The sequence below is a fragment of the Oncorhynchus tshawytscha genome, linkage group LG10 (genome assembly GCF_018296145.1).
Source record: "Oncorhynchus tshawytscha isolate Ot180627B linkage group LG10, Otsh_v2.0, whole genome shotgun sequence".
NCBI classification, from domain to species: domain Eukaryota; kingdom Metazoa; phylum Chordata; class Actinopteri; order Salmoniformes; family Salmonidae; genus Oncorhynchus; species Oncorhynchus tshawytscha.
Window position 1 is genome coordinate 5215399 of NC_056438.1, and position 21850 is coordinate 5237248.

General features: G+C 43.5%; 1 protein-coding gene across 1 annotated transcript; it reads right to left on the reverse strand.

Annotated features, from left to right (window-relative positions):
- Window positions 1-10630: 10630 nt before the first annotated feature.
- On the reverse strand, window positions 10631-14284 carry LOC121847398 (endonuclease domain-containing 1 protein-like). Its single transcript, XM_042328062.1, has 2 exons — window positions 13767-14284; window positions 10631-12301 (listed from the first exon to the last, which is right to left on the reverse strand). The coding sequence occupies exons 1-2, from the start codon at window positions 14094-14096 to the stop codon at window positions 11564-11566; spliced, it is 1068 nt and encodes a 355-aa protein (XP_042183996.1). The 5' UTR covers window positions 14097-14284; the 3' UTR covers window positions 10631-11563.
- Between the last annotated feature and the right edge of the window lie 7566 nt (window positions 14285-21850).

Consider the following 21850-nt stretch of genomic DNA (forward strand, 5'->3'; position numbering starts at 1 on the left):
CTATGTTACACTATAGATGGGCTGTATGGTCCACTATGTTACACCATAGATGGGCTGTATGGTCCACTATGTTACAATAATACACTATAGATGGGCTGTATGGTCCACTATGTTACACTGTAGATGGGCTGTATGGTCCACTATGTTACACTATAGATGGGATGTATGGTCCACTATGTTACACTATAGATGGGCTGTATGGTCCACTATGTTACACTATAGATGGGCTGTATGGTCCACTATGTTACACTATAGATGGGCTGTATGGTCCACTATGTTACACTATAGATGGGCTGTATGGTCCACTATGTTACAATAATACACTATAGATGGGCTGTATGGTCCACTATGTTACACTATAGATGGGCTGTATGGTCCACTATGTTACACCATAGATGGGCTGTATGGTCCACTATGTTACAATAATACACTATAGATGGGCTGTATGGTCCACTATGTTACACTGTAGATGGGCTGTATGGTCCACTATGTTACACTATAGATGGGATGTATGGTCCACTATGTTACACTATAGATGGGCTGTATGGTCCACTATGTTACACTATAGATGGGCTGTATGGTCCACTATGTTACAATAATACACTATAGATGGGCTGTATGGTCCACTATGTTACACTATAGATGGGCTGTATGGTCCACTATGTTACACTATAGATGGGCTGTATGGTCCACTATGTTACAATAATACACTATAGATGGGCTGTATGGTCCACTATGTTACACTGTAGATGGGCTGTATGGTCCACTATGTTACACTATAGATGGGCTGTATGGTCCACTATGTTACACCATAGATGGGCTGTATGGTCCACTATGTTACAATAATACACTATAGATGGGCTGTATGGTCCACTATGTTACACTGTAGATGGGCTGTATGGTCCACTATGTTACACTATAGATGGGATGTATGGTCCACTATGTTACACTATAGATGGGCTGTATGGTCCACTATGTTACACTATAGATGGGCTGTATGGTCCACTATGTTACACTATAGATGGGCTGTATGGTCCACTATGTTACACTATAGATGGGCTGTATGGTCCACTATGTTACACTATAGATGGGCTGTATGGTCCACTATGTTACACTATAGATGGGCTGTATGGTCCACTATGTTACAATAATACACTATAGATGGGCTGTATGGTCCACTATGTTATACTATAGATGGGCTGTATGGTCCACTATGTTACAATAATACACTATAGATGGGCTGTATGGTCCACTATGTTACACTATAGATGGGCTGTATGGTCCACTGTGTTACACTATAGATGGGCTGTATGGTCCACTATGTTACACTATAGATGGGCTGTATGGTCCACTATATTACACTATAGATGGGCTGTATGGTCCACTATGTTACAATAATACACTATAGATGGGCTGTATGGTCCACTGTGTTACACTATAGATGGGCTGTATGGTCCACTATGTTACACTATAGATGGGCTGTATGGTCCACTATATTACACTATAGATGGGCTGTATGGTCCACTATGTTACAATAATACACTATAGATGGGCTGTATGGTCCACTGTGTTACACTATAGATGGGCTGTATGGTCCACTATGTTACACTATAGATGGGCTGTATGGTCCACTATGTTACACTATAGATGGGCTGTATGGTCCACTATGTTACACTATAGATGGGCTGTATGGTCCACTATGTTACATTATAGATGGGCTGTATGGTCCACTATGTTACACTATAGATGGGCTGTATGGTCCACTATGTTACACTATAGATGGGCTGTATGGTCCACTATGTTACAATAATACACTATAGATCGGTGGCCAAACTGGCATAGATTTTCAAAAGTGTTTTTATTGCATTTATTGGGGTTCCAGGGCTTCATTACCGGGTAGGGAACACCCCACTACCGGACCAAGTCCCTGGAGGGTGACCCTTGTGAAGTTCTGAAAAATGAGTCCCAACTTCTCTGTCATTGCACTCCGTTTGGCTGTGCGCCTGGTGATTGAATTGATCACCAGGTCTATATTATTTTGAGATACACACTGAGCTGTAGTCTAAACGAGATACACACTGAGCTGTCGTCTAAACGAGATACACACTGAGCTGTCGTCTAAACGAGATACACACTGAGCTGTCGTCTAAACACACTGAGCTGTCGAAACGAGATACACACTGAGCTGTCGTCTAAACGAGATACACACTGAGCTGTCGTCTAAACGAGATACACACTGAGCTGTCGTCTAAACGAGATACACACTGAGCTGTCGTCTAAACGAGATACACACTGAGCTGTCGTCACACTGAAAACGAGATACACACTGAGCTGTCAGTCTAAACGAGATACACACTGAAAACGAGATACACACTGAGCTGTCGTCTAAACGAGATACACACTGAGCTGTCGTCTAAACGAGATACACACTGAGCTGTCGTCTAAACGAGATACACACTGAGCTGTCGTCTAAACGAGATGAGCTGTCGTCTACACACACTGAGCTGTCGTCTAAACGAGATACACACTGAGCTGTCGTCTAAACGAGATACACACTGAGCTGTCGTCTAAACGAGATACACACTGAGCTGTCGTCTAAACGAGATACACACTGAGCTGTCGTCTAAACGAGATACACACTGAGCTGTCGTCTAAACGAGATACACACTGAGCTGTCGTCTAAACGAGATACACACTGAGCTGTCGTCTAAACGAGATACACACTGAGCTGTCGTCTAAACGAGATACACACTGAGCTGTCGTCTAAACGAGATACACACTGAGCTGTCGTCTAAACGAGATACACACTGAGCTGTCGTCTAAACGAGATACACACTGAGCTGTCGTCTAAACGAGATACACACTGAGCTGTCGTCTAAACGAGATACACACTGTGTCCAAACTGAGAATAAGAATTTGTTCTTAACTGACTTGCCAAGTTAAATAAAGATGAAAATAAAAATAAGACAATTAGGAAGCTTGTGAAGAACTCTGATTTTCATCAAGTTACTGGCAGGAATCCAATTCATGATATCAAGACCTGGGGCCTGTTGCACAAAACTAGGAAAAGGGATTAAGCCAGGATATCTTGGTGATCCTGGCTCAATTGATCCGTAATCCGGTTGCACTAAAGATGGATAGGGGGCAGGAGGATATGTTATGGTATAAATTACCATGGAGATTTATTCTGTGGAGCTAGCCTGCTCCAGACCAGGCTAAATTCCAGGATCTATTTAATCTCATCCCGAATGTCAGTCAGCAGTCACCACAAATGGAAACCAATAGTTATTTCACTGCTCACTATACATTGTTATCACATAACTAGACCCACTGTTATTATTTAAACGTTTGTGATCATTAATTTCAATGATTTTGGATAAAAAAAGATTTTTAGATGATGTTGCTATCATTAGATAATTTACAGTTTCCCATAGACTATAAGGCTATATATAAAATGATAGAATATTAGGGCCACAGAGGGGAAAAAAACACAAGTCATAATATTGTAACCAGTTGTTTTAAAGGAGGACAGTTGTTAAAATGACAGATGTGGGGCATTTCGTGAAATTGTACTTCAGTATGGTTTCATAAACAAAGACATGCTGATGTGCCAGAATATTAAGTATCACATTGTCATAAGTATCAAAACTGTAAAAACAATATGTAGCTTTTCTGCAGAAAGAACCAGCCTCATAAATTTATGACTTTATCCTTTTTCTTCAGTGTGGCCCTAGTACTCTGTCATATAAACAAATACACATTCCATATGAATATAAAAACACAATGTGTAACATTATGTTCCTTTATTGAATAAGGACAAAACAAAGCAGGTAAACCATCAGCTCCTTTCGAAACTGAAGTCACAGTGACTCTACAAGATGGAAAGCACAGAATCCAAGCATATTATACAAAATGATACATACACATTCAAAGGTCTGTATATAACACACCCTGCATGTCTGCACACTAAAATAAATGCAGGACAAATCCATACACATCAACTGAACAGACAAATGAATGGATGCAGTAGCCTCCCTGCAGCCTTGTATTACACACAGTATACCGCACAAACATCATAAGAGGCCAAATTCGTCAAAAAACGAACCCAAAAAAACCCAAATTCCTCTGCCACCGCAGGACATATTTAACCAAAATTGAAAGCACACATACTAACTAAAATAATTCAACACATATTGGTCCCTCAGCAGCCGACCACTGTCGTCATCAGGGAAGATTGCCGGATTGTCCCAGTCCATGGCTGGTGGCACTCTGGGGGCCCTCTCCTTCCTCAGGCAGGCCACATTGTGGAGGACAGCACAAGCCACAGTAATATCACATGCCCTAACAGGGCTGACCCTTAATTTGTGAAGGCAGTGAAAGCGTGCCTTCAGGAGGCCAAAGGTCATTTCAACTCTGGCCCTGGTCCTGGCATGGGCATGGTTGTAGGCCTGCTGTGCTTCCTGGGGGTCTGTGAAAGGTGTCAGGAGAAAAGGCTGGCAGCCATACCCCTGTCTCCCAGCAACACACCAGAGAATTCACCTGTCAACACAAAATCTCATCATTACTACCTCATAAACACAGTGATATTCTTGACACAGCCATGATGGTTATAAATAGGGGTTGTGTGGCTTACCTTGTGATAGGCACTGATAGATTTCAGAGGCCCGAAAGATTCTGGAGTCATGGACTGAGCCAGGCCATTTTGCCACAACATTGCTGATCACACAGTCAGCATTGCAGACCATCTGAAATCATAAGATGAGGAATATTACACCAATCAATGCACATCACTGGCAATGCAGAGTGTTCGTCAATGGACAATATCAAAAAGTTATGTTCACCTGAACATTAATGCTGTGAAAGGATTTCCTATTCACAAAATCGGCCTCATGGGCACCTGAGGGGCTTTTATCCTTATGTGTGTGCAGTCCACTGCACCAATGACATTGGGGAAACCTGTCACACAAAGTAATGAGTATCCTACTATGTGTTAACAGTTGTCCTGTAATTTGTAGATCCTCTTACCTGCAATCCTATAGAACTCCTCTTTGATGTCACAGAGTCTTCTGTGGCCAGGGAAGGAGATGAAGACATCTGCTAATGCTTTGATAGCCAGACACACACTCCTTATTGTGCGGCAAATTGTGGCCTTGTTCAGCTGTTCTGCATCCCCCACTGAGTACAGGAAGGCTCCACTAGCAAAAAGCGCAAGGCCACACAAACCATTTGCTCCACACTCAGTGCATGGCTCCGTGCAGTGCGGTGCTTAATCCTGGGACCCAGTAGTCTGCATAGATACCTGATGCCATCTGCAGAAAACCTGTATCTTTCATATAGATGGTCATCAGGGAAGGCCAGTGGGTCCAACCGGTCCCTGAAGACCCTTTCTCGCCTGAAGGCTCTCCTCAGCACAAGTGCTTCTTCATCCACCACATCTCGCACGAATGGGCATGCCATTGTCAGAGCAGAAAGGAACACACAATTTTGGGCCTTCATATAGGCTAGTGGCCACACCTGGTGCTGGGGGGTGGGCAAAAGAGGGCGATGCCTTATAACGATGACTTGGTTGTACTGATTGCTGGGAAAATAAAAAAAACCTTAGAAAGATGCCACCGTCCTGTGTGCTCACAATAAGAGCTCATATGTCATGGCTCACTTGACTTTACGAGAATATACCTAATTTTTATTTTGAGCTGTGTCATCTTCTTGGAGCTGGGGGAGGAAAGAAAAATAATGATTAATACATTTGTGTTACAGTTAGCATACAGTGTACATTGAAGGCATATCTCACCTCCCTCTCAAGTTTTTTTATTTCAAGGTCCAGTTTCCTAATTGTCCTCTTTTTTATTTCGAACTCCAGTGCAAGATTTTCCATCTTTTTCTTCTTGTACTGAATGTCTATGTCTGCCAGTTCTATTTGGCGCCGGAGGTGGTTGCCATACAACTTTCTGATAGCTTGTGAGCTCTGTGAACACAATACAATTAGCGCAGCTGGAATTTGGCAGGATGTGGTGTCCTTTTATTAATACGCACTATGTTGCCAGGCTGGTTTTCCCACTGTATAGCATCTGGGTCCTGTAAAAGAAATTAGATTTTTTGATTTTGATGAGGACTCCTCACCATTGTAGAGTAAATAGTACTTTCACAGTCTTAACATGATACCTCATGCCTTCTGGAATCCAGAGAGATGGTCTCCTCCTCATCATCGTCTCCATCATGTGCTGTTGCTGCTGCACTGGGGCCTTCACCCTATCACATTTAATCGGATTCATATTGAAGCTAGTAGACAAGACATGCCAGGCCTACAGTATGCCTTTGATGGAGTACTCACTGGATCAGCATCGTCTGGTGCTTGTGCTGGTGGCTCTAACAGGAACACAGTGCTGCCAGACACTGCAAGGCAATAGGTAAACCAAAGTCAGACAGTCCAAATTGATTCAATATGAATGTGGTTGTATCCCATGTAGAGATGGAAGGACATACCTTGAATGAAGCGGGTGGCATCTTGGGAGGAACCTATGCTCGTCTCTTTCCCCCAGGGATCCCCTCTAAGACGGGCCTGCCTTTATTTAGCTCCAAGGCCATGTCCTCTGCTGGGGTAAGGTCAGCCTTTGGTGACCCACCACCCGTGCCTTGTCTGTGGGTATTCTTTTTCACTGCTAAAACAGTACAGACAATGTGTGAGCAGGCACCTTCTGGGTACAATATATGCTTGTGCTTTGTTAAATATTAGTCAGGGACCATACCATTCTGCAGAATGTTCTTGTATTTGATTTTGACCTGCTGCCATGTCCGTTTTGGCCCGTTCATGTTTAATCTACACACACACACACACACACACACACACACACACACACACACACACACACACACACACACACACACACACACACACACATTTAATGGAGTCACACTGCAAAAAATTACTTGGTATTTTTGTCTTGTTTTCAGTAAAAATATCAAAAAATGTATCATAGCTTTATACAGTGTGATGGAGTTACTTTACACAATTTCACTCATATCTGCAGTGCATTTCAATAAAAAAATTTAACCGTTTCATAATTACAGTACAACTGCATTTTTGGAGATGTGAATTAAATATTTGAATTGTAATTGTGATGTTTCAGCGGAGCGGTGAGTGTGTAATTGTGCACTACTTACGCATTCAGGCGGTCTGCAATACTTTGCCACGCTTTTTCTCTTTGCTTTATCACTGTGGCGGTGTTGCCTTTCTTCTTAATTATATCTTTTACCTCCTCGTATGCCTCCATGAGGATTTGTGCTTCCGACGGGGAAAAGTACGCGGCTCTAGTTGCCATGGTAAATCAGTTAATCTGTGATCTGTGGCGGGGTCTATTTGAGTGAGCCGTGAGCGCGCACCTATCCAGGATTGGTTTCACCTGGCTTAATGAATCCGTGTCTGCTCATCCTGGCTTGGTCTTTGTGCAACCAATTAAGCCTGGACGCACATGTTTTGGATTCATTGAGCTCAGCTGAGTCATTTATCCCGGATGTCTTAATTCTACTTTTGTGCAACAGGCCCTTTAAAGACAAACCTTCAAATGATTAGATAAGGCCAAAACGCTGCTAAACATAGCCTATGTTTTCTGTACTAATGAAATCTCTCTTTTGGGAGTCCTCTGTATTTTATCTAACAATAACCTGGGTTAATCTTAAACCAGTCTCATCAATAATTGAATATATATTGCCTAGTATGGGATCCATTACCTACAGTACTATATTATCCCTAAGAACTGCAACATATTTATTTTCATAATTAAATTTAATGCTTATAAAATCACTATTTTTCTACCTTCATCTTTTTTCTGCCCTGCTGGCTTAAAATATATCCTAAATACTGAACATAAGTCTTCCTGCATGGCTCTCAACATTACCCTGGTGTCTCCTAGATTGGAGTCCCGTCTTGTAGCAGGGCCATTGCCATGGGGTACCAGGGCTGTGCATAGAAGGCCACTTTGCCACAATACACACTTACATCCTCTGGCCCCCTTTCTTTTTCTGGGATGGCCTTTAATTAGAACCCAATGTCGTATTACTACGAGGTCTGCCTGCCTTGACGGCGCTGAAAATAATTCACTCCTGTTGCCATATCTTCACCTTGAGGTTTGTATAAATGCCCTATTTAGTTATAAACTCTATAGTACTTTCTTATTTCTCAGGGATTTTTTTCTCATACAACGCCCATAGTGACACTTACGCACTATGTTAGCTTTACTTTCCCAAGGAAATAATACAATTTCAAAGTAGTTATACACTTTGAATAGAGACTGGTGTTCCTTAATCATTTTATAATTAATTTCCACCTGTTCCAACAATTTCTAGTGAAGTTGATCAGTCTTCACGGAAAATTCTTAGGATTCAGGGTTATTTGCCTAATCCTGTTATTGGAGGGGCCGTCATATTGCACTTCCCAACAGCTATCCCACCGGCATCACATCTAATCTTTGTACTGTTTTCGGGAATCAAGCTGCGCTCTATTAGGTTATTACCACTCATTTTAAGAGCGTTGAGTCTATTTTTCCTTTCCAGTGGGGCCATTCCTGAATTTTCTAGGGTTATTCCTATTACATCCCTCCAGTATTTTTTTAGGACATGCGTTGCACACCCCATTCTAAGGTTAAAGTTTCCTCTACTTTCTCCCTCAAGTGGCATCACTTTCACTATGGTCCAATCTCCTGCTTGGCCTATCATTAGATCGCTGGAGGCGATAGCTCTTTTTTCAAAGTGTTTATCGTCCCAGAGGTCTGTCTGCCTTTCCACCCGATCATCTCTTTAACTGCTTGCTACCGCGAACCTACAATCTGGTAGATTTACCTGTAGCCTAAACTCCCTGTTCTGCTCCAGACTTCCGGTCTGGGCAGCTATTTGTTCTAGCGCTGCCTCTCCTAGGTCGAGTGCTGCTGCCATATATGTTATTATTTTATTATATTTTATATATATATCTATTATTTTAGGTCGTATAGGTCTTGTTCCTTAATCGCTTTCTAACTCTTCTATCGGTGCCCCACGTTGGGCGCCAAGTGTCACGGTGCTGACTTTTGCCCGTGGCCTGCAACAAAAGCCTCTATCCCGTCCCCTGGCTAGGCTGAGTACTTTAGGATTTTAGTCACTTCGGTGTAACAGGGGCCTTGCCGTGCGGCCCCACCAACTCTTTTATGTATTCGTAATGGCCCTTCGCGTGAGTTGGGTTTGTTCCTTCGTCCACGTTGTCACTCCCTTATTTGCTGGTCGGGTGTGGGGCCTTGGATAGATGAGTACTTTATTACTTTATGTTTATAGACTCTTCCTATACTCCCTAACCTTGGGTCCTCTTCTCTTTATATATCAATACCTAATAACTAATCTTCTGTTAGTTATTATGCTCGTCAGCTAGTAGTCACTTGGAAACTAGTATTGTTATATGTATTTGACTTTTCCAAAGATATATTATTGTCCACACAATGAAACATTCTTTAGTGCAATCACTTTAACCTATAACCAGGGTCACTTTCTGTTCCGTGAGAGTGTCAGAGGCGTTTGCTCTCCAGATCGTTAATCTGGCCTAGTTGTCAAAGTTTCAAGCTTTTATTAAGTCACTCTGTTTTTGGTCTTTATACACGTTATTACAATTCAATGGTTCTACAGTTTCCCAATACATCAATAATGCTCAATCAATCCTTAATGCGCTATGCTATGTGCTATGCTATGTGCTATGCTATGTGCTATGCTATGTGCTATGCTATGTGCTATGCTATGTGCTATACTATGTACTATACTATGTGCTATACTATGTGCTATACTATGTGCTATGCTATGTGCTATGCTATGTGCTATGCTATGTGCTATACTATGTGCTATACTATGTACTATACTATGTGCTATACTATGTGCTATACTATGTGCTATGCTATGTGCTATGCTATGTGCTATACTATGTGCTATACTATGTACTATACTATGTGCTATACTATGTGCTATACTATGTGCTATGCTATGTGCTATGCTATGTGCTATGCTATGTGCTATGCTATGCTATGTACTATACTATGTGCTATACTATGTACTATGCTATGTGCTATGCTATGTGCTATGCTATGTGCTATGCTATGTACTATGCTATGTGCTATGCTATGTGCTATGCTATGTACTATACTATGTGCTATGCTATGTACTATACTATGTGCTATACTATGTGCTATGCTATGTGCTATGCTATGTGCTATGCTATGTGCTATGCTATGTACTATACTATGTGCTATACTATGTCCTATGCTATGTGCTATGCTATGTCCTATGCTATGTGCTATGCTATGTCCTATACTATGTGCTTTGCTATGTGCTATGCTATGTGCTATGCTATGTACTATACTATGTGCTATACTATGTGCTATGCTATACTATGCCACGTAATATTTTTAAAAGTTCAACACACTTCTTTATGACTCTTTAAGCAAAGCAAACACCCATATATTTACCTTGAAGCTCTATTCCCTTGGTCCTTCCCGAAACTGGTCTCTATAAGAGTACTAATATTTTAGCAGCCCTCTGCTGTTTATACTACTATAATCTTCTTATTTAGTCCGAATTTCCTATGGTTTTTACTGCCTACTGTTTAGATATTGATTCCTTCTTATCGACCTTTTGGCTACTACGAGGCTTTAACTATTCCTGGGCTTTTTCACTCTTGCCGAACTGTCCATTACTGACGCACCAAAGATGGAACATTGTTGCTTTCAAGAGTTCTGCACACCTCGCATTGTTGAGGGGCGAAGTTCTCTCGTGCACAATCTTGTTCACTTATTCTTTTTATCGAGATGCGTAGTAGAACACAATTCTTTAAGAAATACCAGTCTATAGTATGCTCGCGCCTTGAGATCAAAGTAGTCAATACAAACAGAGTATAGTAAAAGTAATTTACCTGGTCTGATGATTCTCTATGATGTCCAAATCACATGGGTAGAGGATCATGCCTAGGCACTGATCTCTCCTCCTTTTATACCTCTTCTAGACACTCAGTTTGGGGAAAGATGTTCGGGAGTGCAATCTATCTCAACACAGAGTGCCATTGCATACGTATGGTAGCACTTAGTCCAAAGTTAGGTCCTCTAGCACTGATGCCCATAGGTATTCTTCCGTTGGGGCGTCGTCTTGGTAACACGCCTCTTCAGTCTTCCTATAGGTTGGTTCTTGTTTAATTCTCAGTACTTGTATTTCACATGCCTTTGGCTCCCTCTGCTGGTCACCTGCTGTTGTGGCAATTTCTTCTTTTATCCCCCAGTCAACAGATGGCCTTAGAGTCCATGAATGTGGCCCTGGAACTGGACCGGTCATTGAGGGAGGGGTCCGATATTTTTGCCATTAAACCCTTATAACCCTTATAACCATTAAACCATTATAACCCTTATAACCATTAAACCATTATAACCCTTATAATCATTAAACCATTATAACCCTTATAACCATTAAACCATTATAACCCTTATAGCCATTAAACCCTTATAACCCTTATAACTTAGGGAATGTGTACTTAATAGTTGTGGGAATTACCACTGGACAAAACTCATCACTTTTCATCACAGTCACAATCACATCCATCCTCGTCATCACAATCCTTTAACTCCTCTGATGCTCTCGCCATCTTTATGTTCCCCTCTCCGTTCCCCTCTCCACTCCCTTCCCTGACCCTCTTTTTCCCCAGCTCAACCTCTTCTACAGCCTCTAAGTTCCTCCCTCTCTCGTCCTCTAATACATTAACGTTTCTTGGACAATCATCGTGAAACACCTTGACTCCGTCATTGTAGATTTTGTTCAACTCCTTTTCGAGTGCTCCCAAGGTCTCCGGTTTCAATGTTTTCCCCTTGTCCTCCTGTTGGTTCTCACCCCAGTGTGCTTGGGCCACCCACTGTCCCAGGTTGCTGTTGTAACAGCAGTAGGCTGTCCACATGAGATCTGGGATGTTCACTCTGTTGTTCAGTGTGTTGCTGCTGCTGGGCACTGCTCCAGTCACCACATAGGCTTTTATATTGTTGTTGTTGTAATCCTTACAGTTAAGCTCAAGAGCTTTTCTGACTCTGCACTCCATTGTCTTCCAGCTGCCTCGGTTGAAGGAACTTGCCTGGGGAACGGCGTTCGTCAGGGTGAAAGTGGACCTCTTGGTATCATCATTAGGTGCGTACGAACACGGGAACAGGTGACCTCTGTCCAGACCCAGGTTGTTATTTTTGTAGTCTGTATCCACAGCCTGGTTTTTGACAGCTTTATTATCCACCTTCATGTCACTTTGGTACTTTATATTTTCAAGCTGCAGAAACATCAGTCAGACATTACAACTCTGTAACAAGTTCAGACATTACAACTCTGTAACAAGTTCAGACATTACAACTCTGTAACAAGTTCAGACATCACAACTCTGTAACAAGTTCAGACATTACAACTCTGTAACAAGTTCAGACATTACAACTCTGTAACAAGTTCAGACATTACAACTCTGTAACAAGTTTAGACATTACAACTCTGTAACAAGTTTAGACATTACAACTCTGTAACAAGTTCAGACATTACAACTCTGTAACAAGTTTAGACATTACAACTCTGTAACAAGTTTAGACATTACAACTCTGTAACAAGTTCAGACATCACAACTCTGTAACAAGTTCAGACATTACAACTCTGTAACAAGTTTAGACATTACAACTCTTTTAACAAGTTCAGACATTACAATTCTCTACTGGCCAACCTGGTTAAATAAAGGTGTTCTCTACTGGCCAACCTGGTTAAATAAAGGTGTTCTCTACTGGCCTACCTGGTTAAATAAAGGTGTTCTCTACTGGCCAACCTGGTTAAATAAAGGTGTTCTCAACTGGCCAACCTGGTTAAATAAAGGTGTTCTCAACTGGCCTACCTGGTTAAATAAAGGTGTTCTCTACTGGCCTACCTGGTTAAATAAAGGTGTTCTCTACTGGCCTACCTGGTTAAATAAAGGTGTTCTCTACTGGCCTACCTGGTTAAATAAAGGTGTTCTCTACTAGCCTACCTGGTTAAATAAAGGTGTTCTCTACTGGCCAACCTGGTTAAATAAAGGTGTTCTCAACTGGCCTACCTGGTTAAATAAAGGTGTTCTCTACTGGCCTACCTGGTTAAATAAAGGTGTTCTCTACTGGCCAACCTGGTTAAATAAAGGTGTTCTCTACTGGCCAACCTGGTTAAATAAAGGTGTTCTCAACTGGCCTACCTGGTTAAATAAAGGTGTTCTCAACTGGCCTACCTGGTTAAATAAAGGTGTTCTCTACTGGCCAACCTGGTTAAATAAAGGTGTTCTCTACTGGCCTACCTGGTTAAATAAAGGTGTTCTCTACTGGCCAACCTGGTTAAATAAAGGTGTTCTCTACTGGCCTACCTGGTTAAATAAAGGTGTTCTCTACTGGCCAACCTGGTTAAATAAAGGTGTTCTCTACTGGCCAACCTGGTTAAATAAAGGTGTTCTCTACTGGCCTACCTGGTTAAATAAAGGTGTTCTCTACTGGCCAACCTGGTTAAATAAAGGTGTTCTCAACTAGCCTACCTGGTTAAATAAAGGTGTTCTCTACTGGCTAACCTGGTTAAATAAAGGCGGGATTTTTTAAATATATTTTTTTTAAAGTCACAATTTCACAATCCAGACGTAAGCTGAAAGTGGTTGGACCAAAGATGCATTACTGTCTCAAAGATACTGTATGTCTATACCTGTAAACAAATACACATGTTGAATGAATAGAGATTAGAACTACCTGGGGCTCGATCATCCAGGACTGACTTGGTCTACCAACTGCCTTACCACTGAAGGTGTAGGCTGAGAACACAGGGATCCTGTTGATCATGTCGTAGAGAGTTGCAAACCTGTAGGTTTTCTTGTACTTCTGGCAAATCGGCTTGTAGCGGTTCTGGTTCTGGACTGTCCCACCAACCAAAATACCTGGGAGATTTGGAGTTGTCTTCTTCAGGAAGAACGTCTCACAGTCTGTAACATCACTGAAACTCTCTACTACATGAGAGAGAGCAGGAGGAAGGAGAGAGAGGAGGAGGAGGAGAGTAGAGAGATGACTCAATACCCCCATCATCACCTGAAGACTGTACACCACAGAGACAAAGATGAAGTTACAGAGACCAGTTGGTAGACTGGAGACTGCTGAGCTGAGTCAGGACAGACTGATTTAAATAGTTATTACAGAGACCAGTTGGTAGACTGGAGACTGCTGAGCTGAGTCAGGACAGACTGATTTAAATAGGTTTCAGAGACTCCTCCTTCATGTGTCAAGACAGAAAGGGTTGATTTGCATAAACTCCTCTGTTTGTTTCCATGGAAACTGCTGTAACAAATAACATGTGACTCACCTACTGTAGTTTCTAACACGTATGGACCCAGAACTTAATCTCACAAGATTATAGTTCTGGGTTAATGAGATTATAGTTCTGGGTTAATGAGATTATAGTTCTGGGTTAATGGGATTATAGTTCTGGGTTAATGAGATTATAGTTCTGGGTTAATGAGATTATAGTTCTGGGTTAATGAGATTATAGTTCTGTGTTAATGAGATTATAGTTCTGGGATAATGAGATTATAGTTCTGGGTTAATGAGATTATAGTTCTGGGTTAATGAGATTATAGTTCTGTGTTAATGAGATTATAGTTCTGGGTTAATGAGATTATAGTTCTGGGTTAATGAGATTATAGTTCTGGGTTAATGAGATTATAGTTCTGGGTTAATGAGATTATAGTTCTGTGTTAATGAGATTATAGTTCTGGGTTAATGAGATTATAGTTCTGTGTTAATGAGATTATAGTTCTGGGATAATGAGATTATAGTTCTGGGTTAATGAGATTATAGTTCTGGGTTAATGAGATTATAGTTCTGTGTTAATGAGATTATAGTTCTGGGTTAATGGTCCGACCAAGCTGACTCCACACTCCAAGACTGCTTCCATCACGTGGACTGGGAGATGTTTCGTATTGCGTCAGACAACAACATTGACGAATACGCTGATACGGTGTGCGAGTTCATTAGAACGTGCGTTGAAGATGTCGTTCCCATAGCAACGATTAAAACATTCCCTAACCAGAAACCGTGGATTGATGGCAGCATTCGTGTGAAACTGAAGGCACGAACCACTGCTTTTAATCAGGGCAAGGTGTCTGGTAACATGACTGAATACAAACAGTGCAGCTATTCCCTCCGCAAGGCTATCAAACAAGCTAAGCGCCAGTACAGAGACAAAGTAGAATCTCAATTCAACGGCTCAGACACAAGAGGTATGTGGCAGGGTCTACAATCAATCACGGACTACAGGAAGAAACCCAGCCCAGTCACGGACCAGGATGTCTTGCTCCCAGGCAGACTAAATAACTTTTTTGCCCGCTTTGAGGACAATACAGTGCCACTGACACGGCCTGCAACGGAATCATGCGGTCTCTCCTTCACTGCAGCCGAAGTGAGTAAGACATTTAAACGTGTTAACCCTCGCAAGGCTGCAGGCCCAGACGGCATCCCCAGCCGCGCCCTCAGAGCATGCGCAGACCAGCTGGCCGGTGTGTTTACGGACATATTCAACCAATCCCTATACCAGTCTGCTGTTCCCACATGCTTCAAGAGGGCCACCATTGTTCCTGTTCCCAAGAAAGCTAAGGTAACTGAGCTAAACGACTACCGCCCGTAGCACTCACATCCGTCATCATGAAGTGCTTTGAGAGACTAGTCAAGGACCATATCACCTCCACCCTACCTGACACCCTTGACCCACTCCAATTTGCTTACCGCCCAAATAGGTCCACAGACGATGCAATCTCAACCACACTGCACACTGCCCTAACCCATCTGGACAAGAGGAATACCTATGTGAGAATGCTGTTCATCGACTACAGCTCGGCATTCAACACCATAGTACCCTCCAAGCTCGTCATCAAGCTCGAGACCCTGGGTCTCGACCCCGCCCTGTGCAACTGGGTACTGGACTTCCTGACGGGCCGCCCCCAGGTGGTGAGGGTAGGCAACAACATCTCCTCCCCGCTGATCCTCAACACTGGGGCCCCACAAGGGTGCGTTCTGAGCCCCCTCCTGTACTCCCTGTTCACCCACGACTGCGTGGCCATGCACGCCTCCAACTCAATCATCAAGTTTGCGGACGACACAACAGTGGTAGGCTTGATTACCAACAACGACGAGACGGCCTACAGGGAGGAGGTGAGGGCCCTCGGAGTGTGGTGTCAGGAAAATAACCTCACACTCAACGTCAACAAAACTAAGGAGATGATTGTGGACTTCAGGAAACAGCAGAGGGAACACCCCCATCCACATCGATGGAACAGTAGTGGAGAGGGTAGCAAGTTTTAAGTTCCTCGGCATACACATCACAGACAAACTGAATTGGTCCACTCACACAGACAGCATCGTGAGGAAGGCGCAGCAGCGCCTCTTCAACCTCAGGAGGCTGAAGTAATTCGGCTTGTCACCAAAAGCACTCACAAACTTCTACAGATGCACAATCGAGAGCATCCTGGCGGGCTGTATCACCGCCTGGTATGGCAACTGCACCGCCCTCAACCGTAAGGCTCTCCAGAGGGTAGTGAGGTCTGCACAACGCATCACCGGGGCAAACTACCTGCCCTCCAGGACACCTACACCACCCGATGCTACAGGAAGGCCATAAAGATCATCAAGGACATCAACCACCCGAGCCACTGCCTGTTCACCCCGCTGTCATCCAGAAGGCGAGGTCAGTACAGGTGCATCAAAGCTGGGACCGAGAGACTGAAAAACAGCTTCTATCTCAAGGCCATCAGACTGTTAAACAGCCACCACTAACATTGAGTGGCTACTGCCAACACACTGTCAATGACACTGACTCTACTCCAGCCACTTTAATCATGGGAATTGATGGGAAATTATGTAAATATATCACTAGCCACTTTAAACAATGCTACCTTATATAATGTTACTTACCCTACATTGTTCATCTCATATGCATACGTTGATACTGTACTCTATATCATCGACTGCATCCTTATGTAATACATGTATCACTAGCCACTTTAACTATGCCACTTGGTTTACATACTTATCTCATATGTATATACTGTACTCGATATCATCTACTGTATCTTGCCTATGCTGCTCTGTACCATCACTCATTCATATATCCTTATGTACATATTCTTTATCCCCTTACACTGTGTATAAGACAGTAGTTTTTTTTTTGGAATTGTTAGTTAGATTACTTGCTCGTTATTACTGCATTGTCGGAACTAGAAGCACAAGCATTTCGCTACACTCGCATTAACATCTGCTAACCATGTGTATGTGACAAATAAAATTTGATTTGATTTGATTTGATTTGATTTAATGAGATTATAGTTCTGGGTTAATGAGATTATAGTTCTGGGTTAATGAGATTATAGTTCTGTGTTAATGAGATTATAGTTCTGGGTTAATGAGATTATAGTTCTGGGTTAATGAGATTATAGTTCTGTGTTAATGAGATTATAGTTCTGTGTTAATGAGATTATAGTTCTGGGATAATGAGATTATAGTTCTGGGTTAATGAGATTATAGTTCTGGGTTAATGAGATTATAGTTCTGTGTTAATGAGATTATAGTTCTGGGTTAATGAGATTAGACTGCTCTAAATAGTGACTGCATCCACACTTTGGTTCTGGTAGAAAAACATTTTAGGATAAAAACATGACTTTACTCAGCATAGAGTCTGTCAGAAGATACACATCACACTATTACAACAGTGGGACTGTTCTGGAATTACGGTTGCATTCAGTAATATAACTATATATTATATCTATTGTATATCTATTGTTATAACTATCTACTGACGGAACGCAAGAGGTGGCTAACAACAGACCTCCATCCTATGCTAGCTTGCTACCGATGGCCCCGCTAGCTGTCTAAATCGCCGTGACCCCCAACCAACCCCTCCACTCACTGGACCCTTTTGATCACTCGACTAAGCATGCCTCTCCTTAATGTCAATATGCCTTGTCCATTGCTGTTCTGGGTAGTGTTTATTGGCTTATTTCACTGTAGAGCCTCTAGTCCTGCTCACTATACCTTATCCAACCTATTAGTTCCACCACCCACACATGCAATGACATCTCCTGGTTTCAATGATGTTTCTAGAGACAATATCTCTCTCAGAGAGAGAGTAGAACAGGATGAGACAGGGAGGAACAGAGAGAGAGAGTAGAACAGGATGAGACAGGGAGGAACAGAGAGAGAGAGTAGAACAGGATGAGACAGGGAGGAACAGAGAGAGAGTAGAACAGGATGAGACAGGGAGGAACAGAGAGAGAGAGTAGAACAGGATGAGACAGGGAGGAACAGAGAGAGAGAGTAGAACAGGATGAGACAGGGAGGAACAGAGAGAGAGTAGAACAGGATGAGACAGGGAGGAACAGAGAGAGAGAGTAGAACAGGATGAGACAGGGAGGAACAGAGAGAGAGTAGAACAGGATGAGACAGAGAGGAACAGAGAGAGTAGAACAGGATGAGACAGGGAGGAACAGAGAGAGAGTAGAACAGGATGAGACAGAGAGGAACAGAGAGAGTAGAACAGGATGAGACAGGGAGGAACAGAGAGAGAGTAGAACAGGATGAGACAGGGAGGAACAGAGAGAGAGAGAGTAGAACAGGATGAGACAGGGAGGAACAGTGAGAGAGTAGAACAGGATGAGACAGGGAGGAACAGAGAGAGAGTAGAACAGGATGAGACAGGGAGGAACAGAGAGAGAGAGTAGAACAGGATGATGCAGGGAGGAATAGAGAGAGAGTAGAACAGGATGAGACAGGGAGGAACAGAGAGAGAGTAGAACAGGATGAGACAGGGAGGAACAGAGAGAGAGAGTAGAACAGGATGAGACAGGGAGGAACAGAGAGAGAGAGTAGAACAGGATGAGACAGGGAGGAACAGAGAGAGAATAGAACAGGATGAGACAGGGAGGAACAGAGAGAGTAGAACAGGATGAGACAGGGAGGAACAGAGAGAGAGTAGAACAGGATGAGACAGGGAGGAACAGAGAGAGAGAGTAGAAAAGGATGAGACAGGGAGGAACAGAGAGAGAGTAGAACAGGATGAGACAGGGAGGAACAGAGAGAGAGAGAAAAAGGATGAGACAGGGAGGAACAGAGAGAGAGTATAACAGGATGAGACAGGGAGGAACAGAGAGAGAGAGTAGAACAGGATGAGACAGGGAGGAACAGAGAGAGAGAGAGTAGAACAGGATGGGACAGGGAGGAACAGAGAGAGAGTAGAACAGGATGAGACAGGGAGGAACAGAGAGAGAGAGTAGAAAAGGATGAGACAGGGAGGAACAGAGAGAGAGTAGAACAGGATGAGACAGGGAGGAACAGACAGAGTAGAACAGGATGAGACAGGGAGGAACAGAGAGAGAGTAGAACAGGATGAGACAGGAAGGAACAGAGAGAGAGAGTAGAAAAGGATGAGACAGGGAGGAACAGAGAGAGAGAGTAGAACAGGATGAGACAGGAAGGAACAGAGAGAGAGTAGAACAGGATGAGACAGGGAGGAACAGAGAGAGAGTAGAACAGGATGAGACAGGAAGGAACAGAGAGAGAGAGTAGAAAAGGATGAGACAGGGAGGAACAGAGAGAGAGAGAGAACAGGATGAGACAGGAAGGAACAGAGAGAGAGTAGAACAGGATGACACAGGGAGGAACAGAGAGAGTAGAACAGGATGAGACAGGGAGGAACAGAGAGAGAGTAGAACAGGATGAGACAGGGAGGAACAGAGAGAGAGAGAGTAGAACAGGATGAGACAGGGAGGAACAGTGAGAGAGTAGAACAGGATGAGACAGGGAGGAACAGAGAGAGAGAGTAGAACAGGATGAGACAGGGAGGAACAGAGAGAGAGAGTAGAACAGGATGAGACAGGGAGGAACAGAGAGAGAATAGAACAGGATGAGACAGGGAGGAACAGAGAGAGTAGAACAGGATGAGACAGGGAGGAACAGAGAGAGAGTAGAACAGGATGAGACAGGGAGGAACAGAGAGAGAGAGTAGAAAAGGATGAGACAGGGAGGAACAGAGAGAGAGTAGAACAGGATGAGACAGGGAGGAACAGACAGAGTAGAACAGGATGAGACAGGGAGGAACAGAGAGAGAGTAGAACAGGATGAGACAGGAAGGAACAGAGAGAGAGAGTAGAAAAGGATGAGACAGGGAGGAACAGAGAGAGAGAGTAGAACAGGATGAGACAGGAAGGAACAGAGAGAGAGAGTAGAACAGGATGAGACAGGGAGGAACAGAGAGAGAGAGAGTAGAACAGGATGAGACAGGGAGGAACAGAGAGAGAGTAGAACAGGATGAGACAGGGAGGAACAGAGAGAGAGAGTAGAAAAGGATGAGACAGGGAGGAACAGAGAGAGAGAGTAGAACAGGATGAGACAGGGAGGAACAGACAGAGTAGAACAGGATGAGACAGGGAGGAACAGAGAGAGAGTAGAACAGGATGAGACAGGGAGGAACAGAGAGAGAGAGTAGAAAAGGATGAGACAGGGAGGAACAGAGAGAGTAGAACAGGATGAGACAGGGAGGAACAGACAGAGTAGAACAGGATGAGACAGGGAGGAACAGAGAGAGAGTAGAACAGGATGAGACAGGAAGGAACAGAGAGAGAGAGTAGAAAAGGATGAGACAGGGAGGAACAGAGAGAGAGAGTAGAACAGGATGAGACAGGAAGGAACAGAGAGAGAGTAGAACAGGATGAGACAGGGAGGAACAGAGAGAGAGAGTAGAACAGGATGAGACAGGGAGGAACAGAGAGAGAGAGTAGAAAAGGATGAGACAGGGAGGAACAGAGAGAGAGAGTAGAACAGGATGAGACAGGGAGGAACAGAGAGAGTAGAACAGGATGAGACAGGGAGGAACAGAGAGAGAGTAGAACAGGATGAGACAGGGAGGAACAGAGAGAGTAGAACAGGATGAGACAGGGAGGAACAGAGAGAGTAGAACAGGATGAGACAGGGAGGAACAGAGAGAGAGAGAGAGTAGAACAGGATGAGACAGGGAGGAACAGAGAGAGTAGAACAGGATGAGACAGGGAGGAACAGAGAGAGAGTAGAACAGGATGAGACAGGGAGGAACAGAGAGAGAGAGTAGAACAGGATGAGACAGGGAGGAACAGAGAGAGAGAGTAGAACAGGATGAGACAGGGAGGAACAGAGAGAGAGAGTAGAACAGGATGAGACAGGGAGGAACAGAGAGAGTAGAACAGGATGAGACAGGGAGGAACAGAGAGAGAGTAGAACAGGATGAGACAGGGAGGAACAGAGAGAGTATAACAGGATGAGACAGGGAGGAACAGAGAGAGAGTAGAACAGGATGAGACAGGGAGGAACAGAGAGAGAAGAACAGGATGAGACAGGGAGGAACAGAGAGAGAAACAGGATGAGACAGGGAGGAACAGAGAGAGTAGAACAGGATGAGACAGGGAGGAACAGAGAGAGAGTAGAACAGGATGAGACAGGGAGGAACAGAGAGAGAGTAGAACAGGATGAGACAGGGAGGAACAGAGAGAGTAGAACAGGATGAGACAGGGAGGAACAGAGAGAGAGAGAGAGTAGAACAGGATGAGACAGGGAGGAACAGAGAGAGTAGAACAGGATGAGACAGGGAGGAACAGAGAGAGTAGAACAGGATGAGACAGGGAGGAACAGAGAGAGAGAGTAGAACAGGATGAGACAGGGAGGAACAGAGAGAGAGAGAGTAGAACAGGATGAGACAGGGAGGAACAGAGAGAGAGAGTAGAACAGGATGAGACAGGGAGGAACAGAGATAGAGTAGAACAGGATGA

Coding starts and splice junctions, on each gene's coding strand:
- LOC121847398 (XM_042328062.1), bottom strand. CDS start 14,096: ATGATGGGGGTATTGAGTCATCTCTCTACTCTCCTCCTCCTCCTCTCT. Junction 12,302..13,766: donor CCTGGATGATCGAGCCCCAG/GTAGTTCTAATC, acceptor ATGTTTCTGCAG/CTTGAAAATATAAAGTACCA.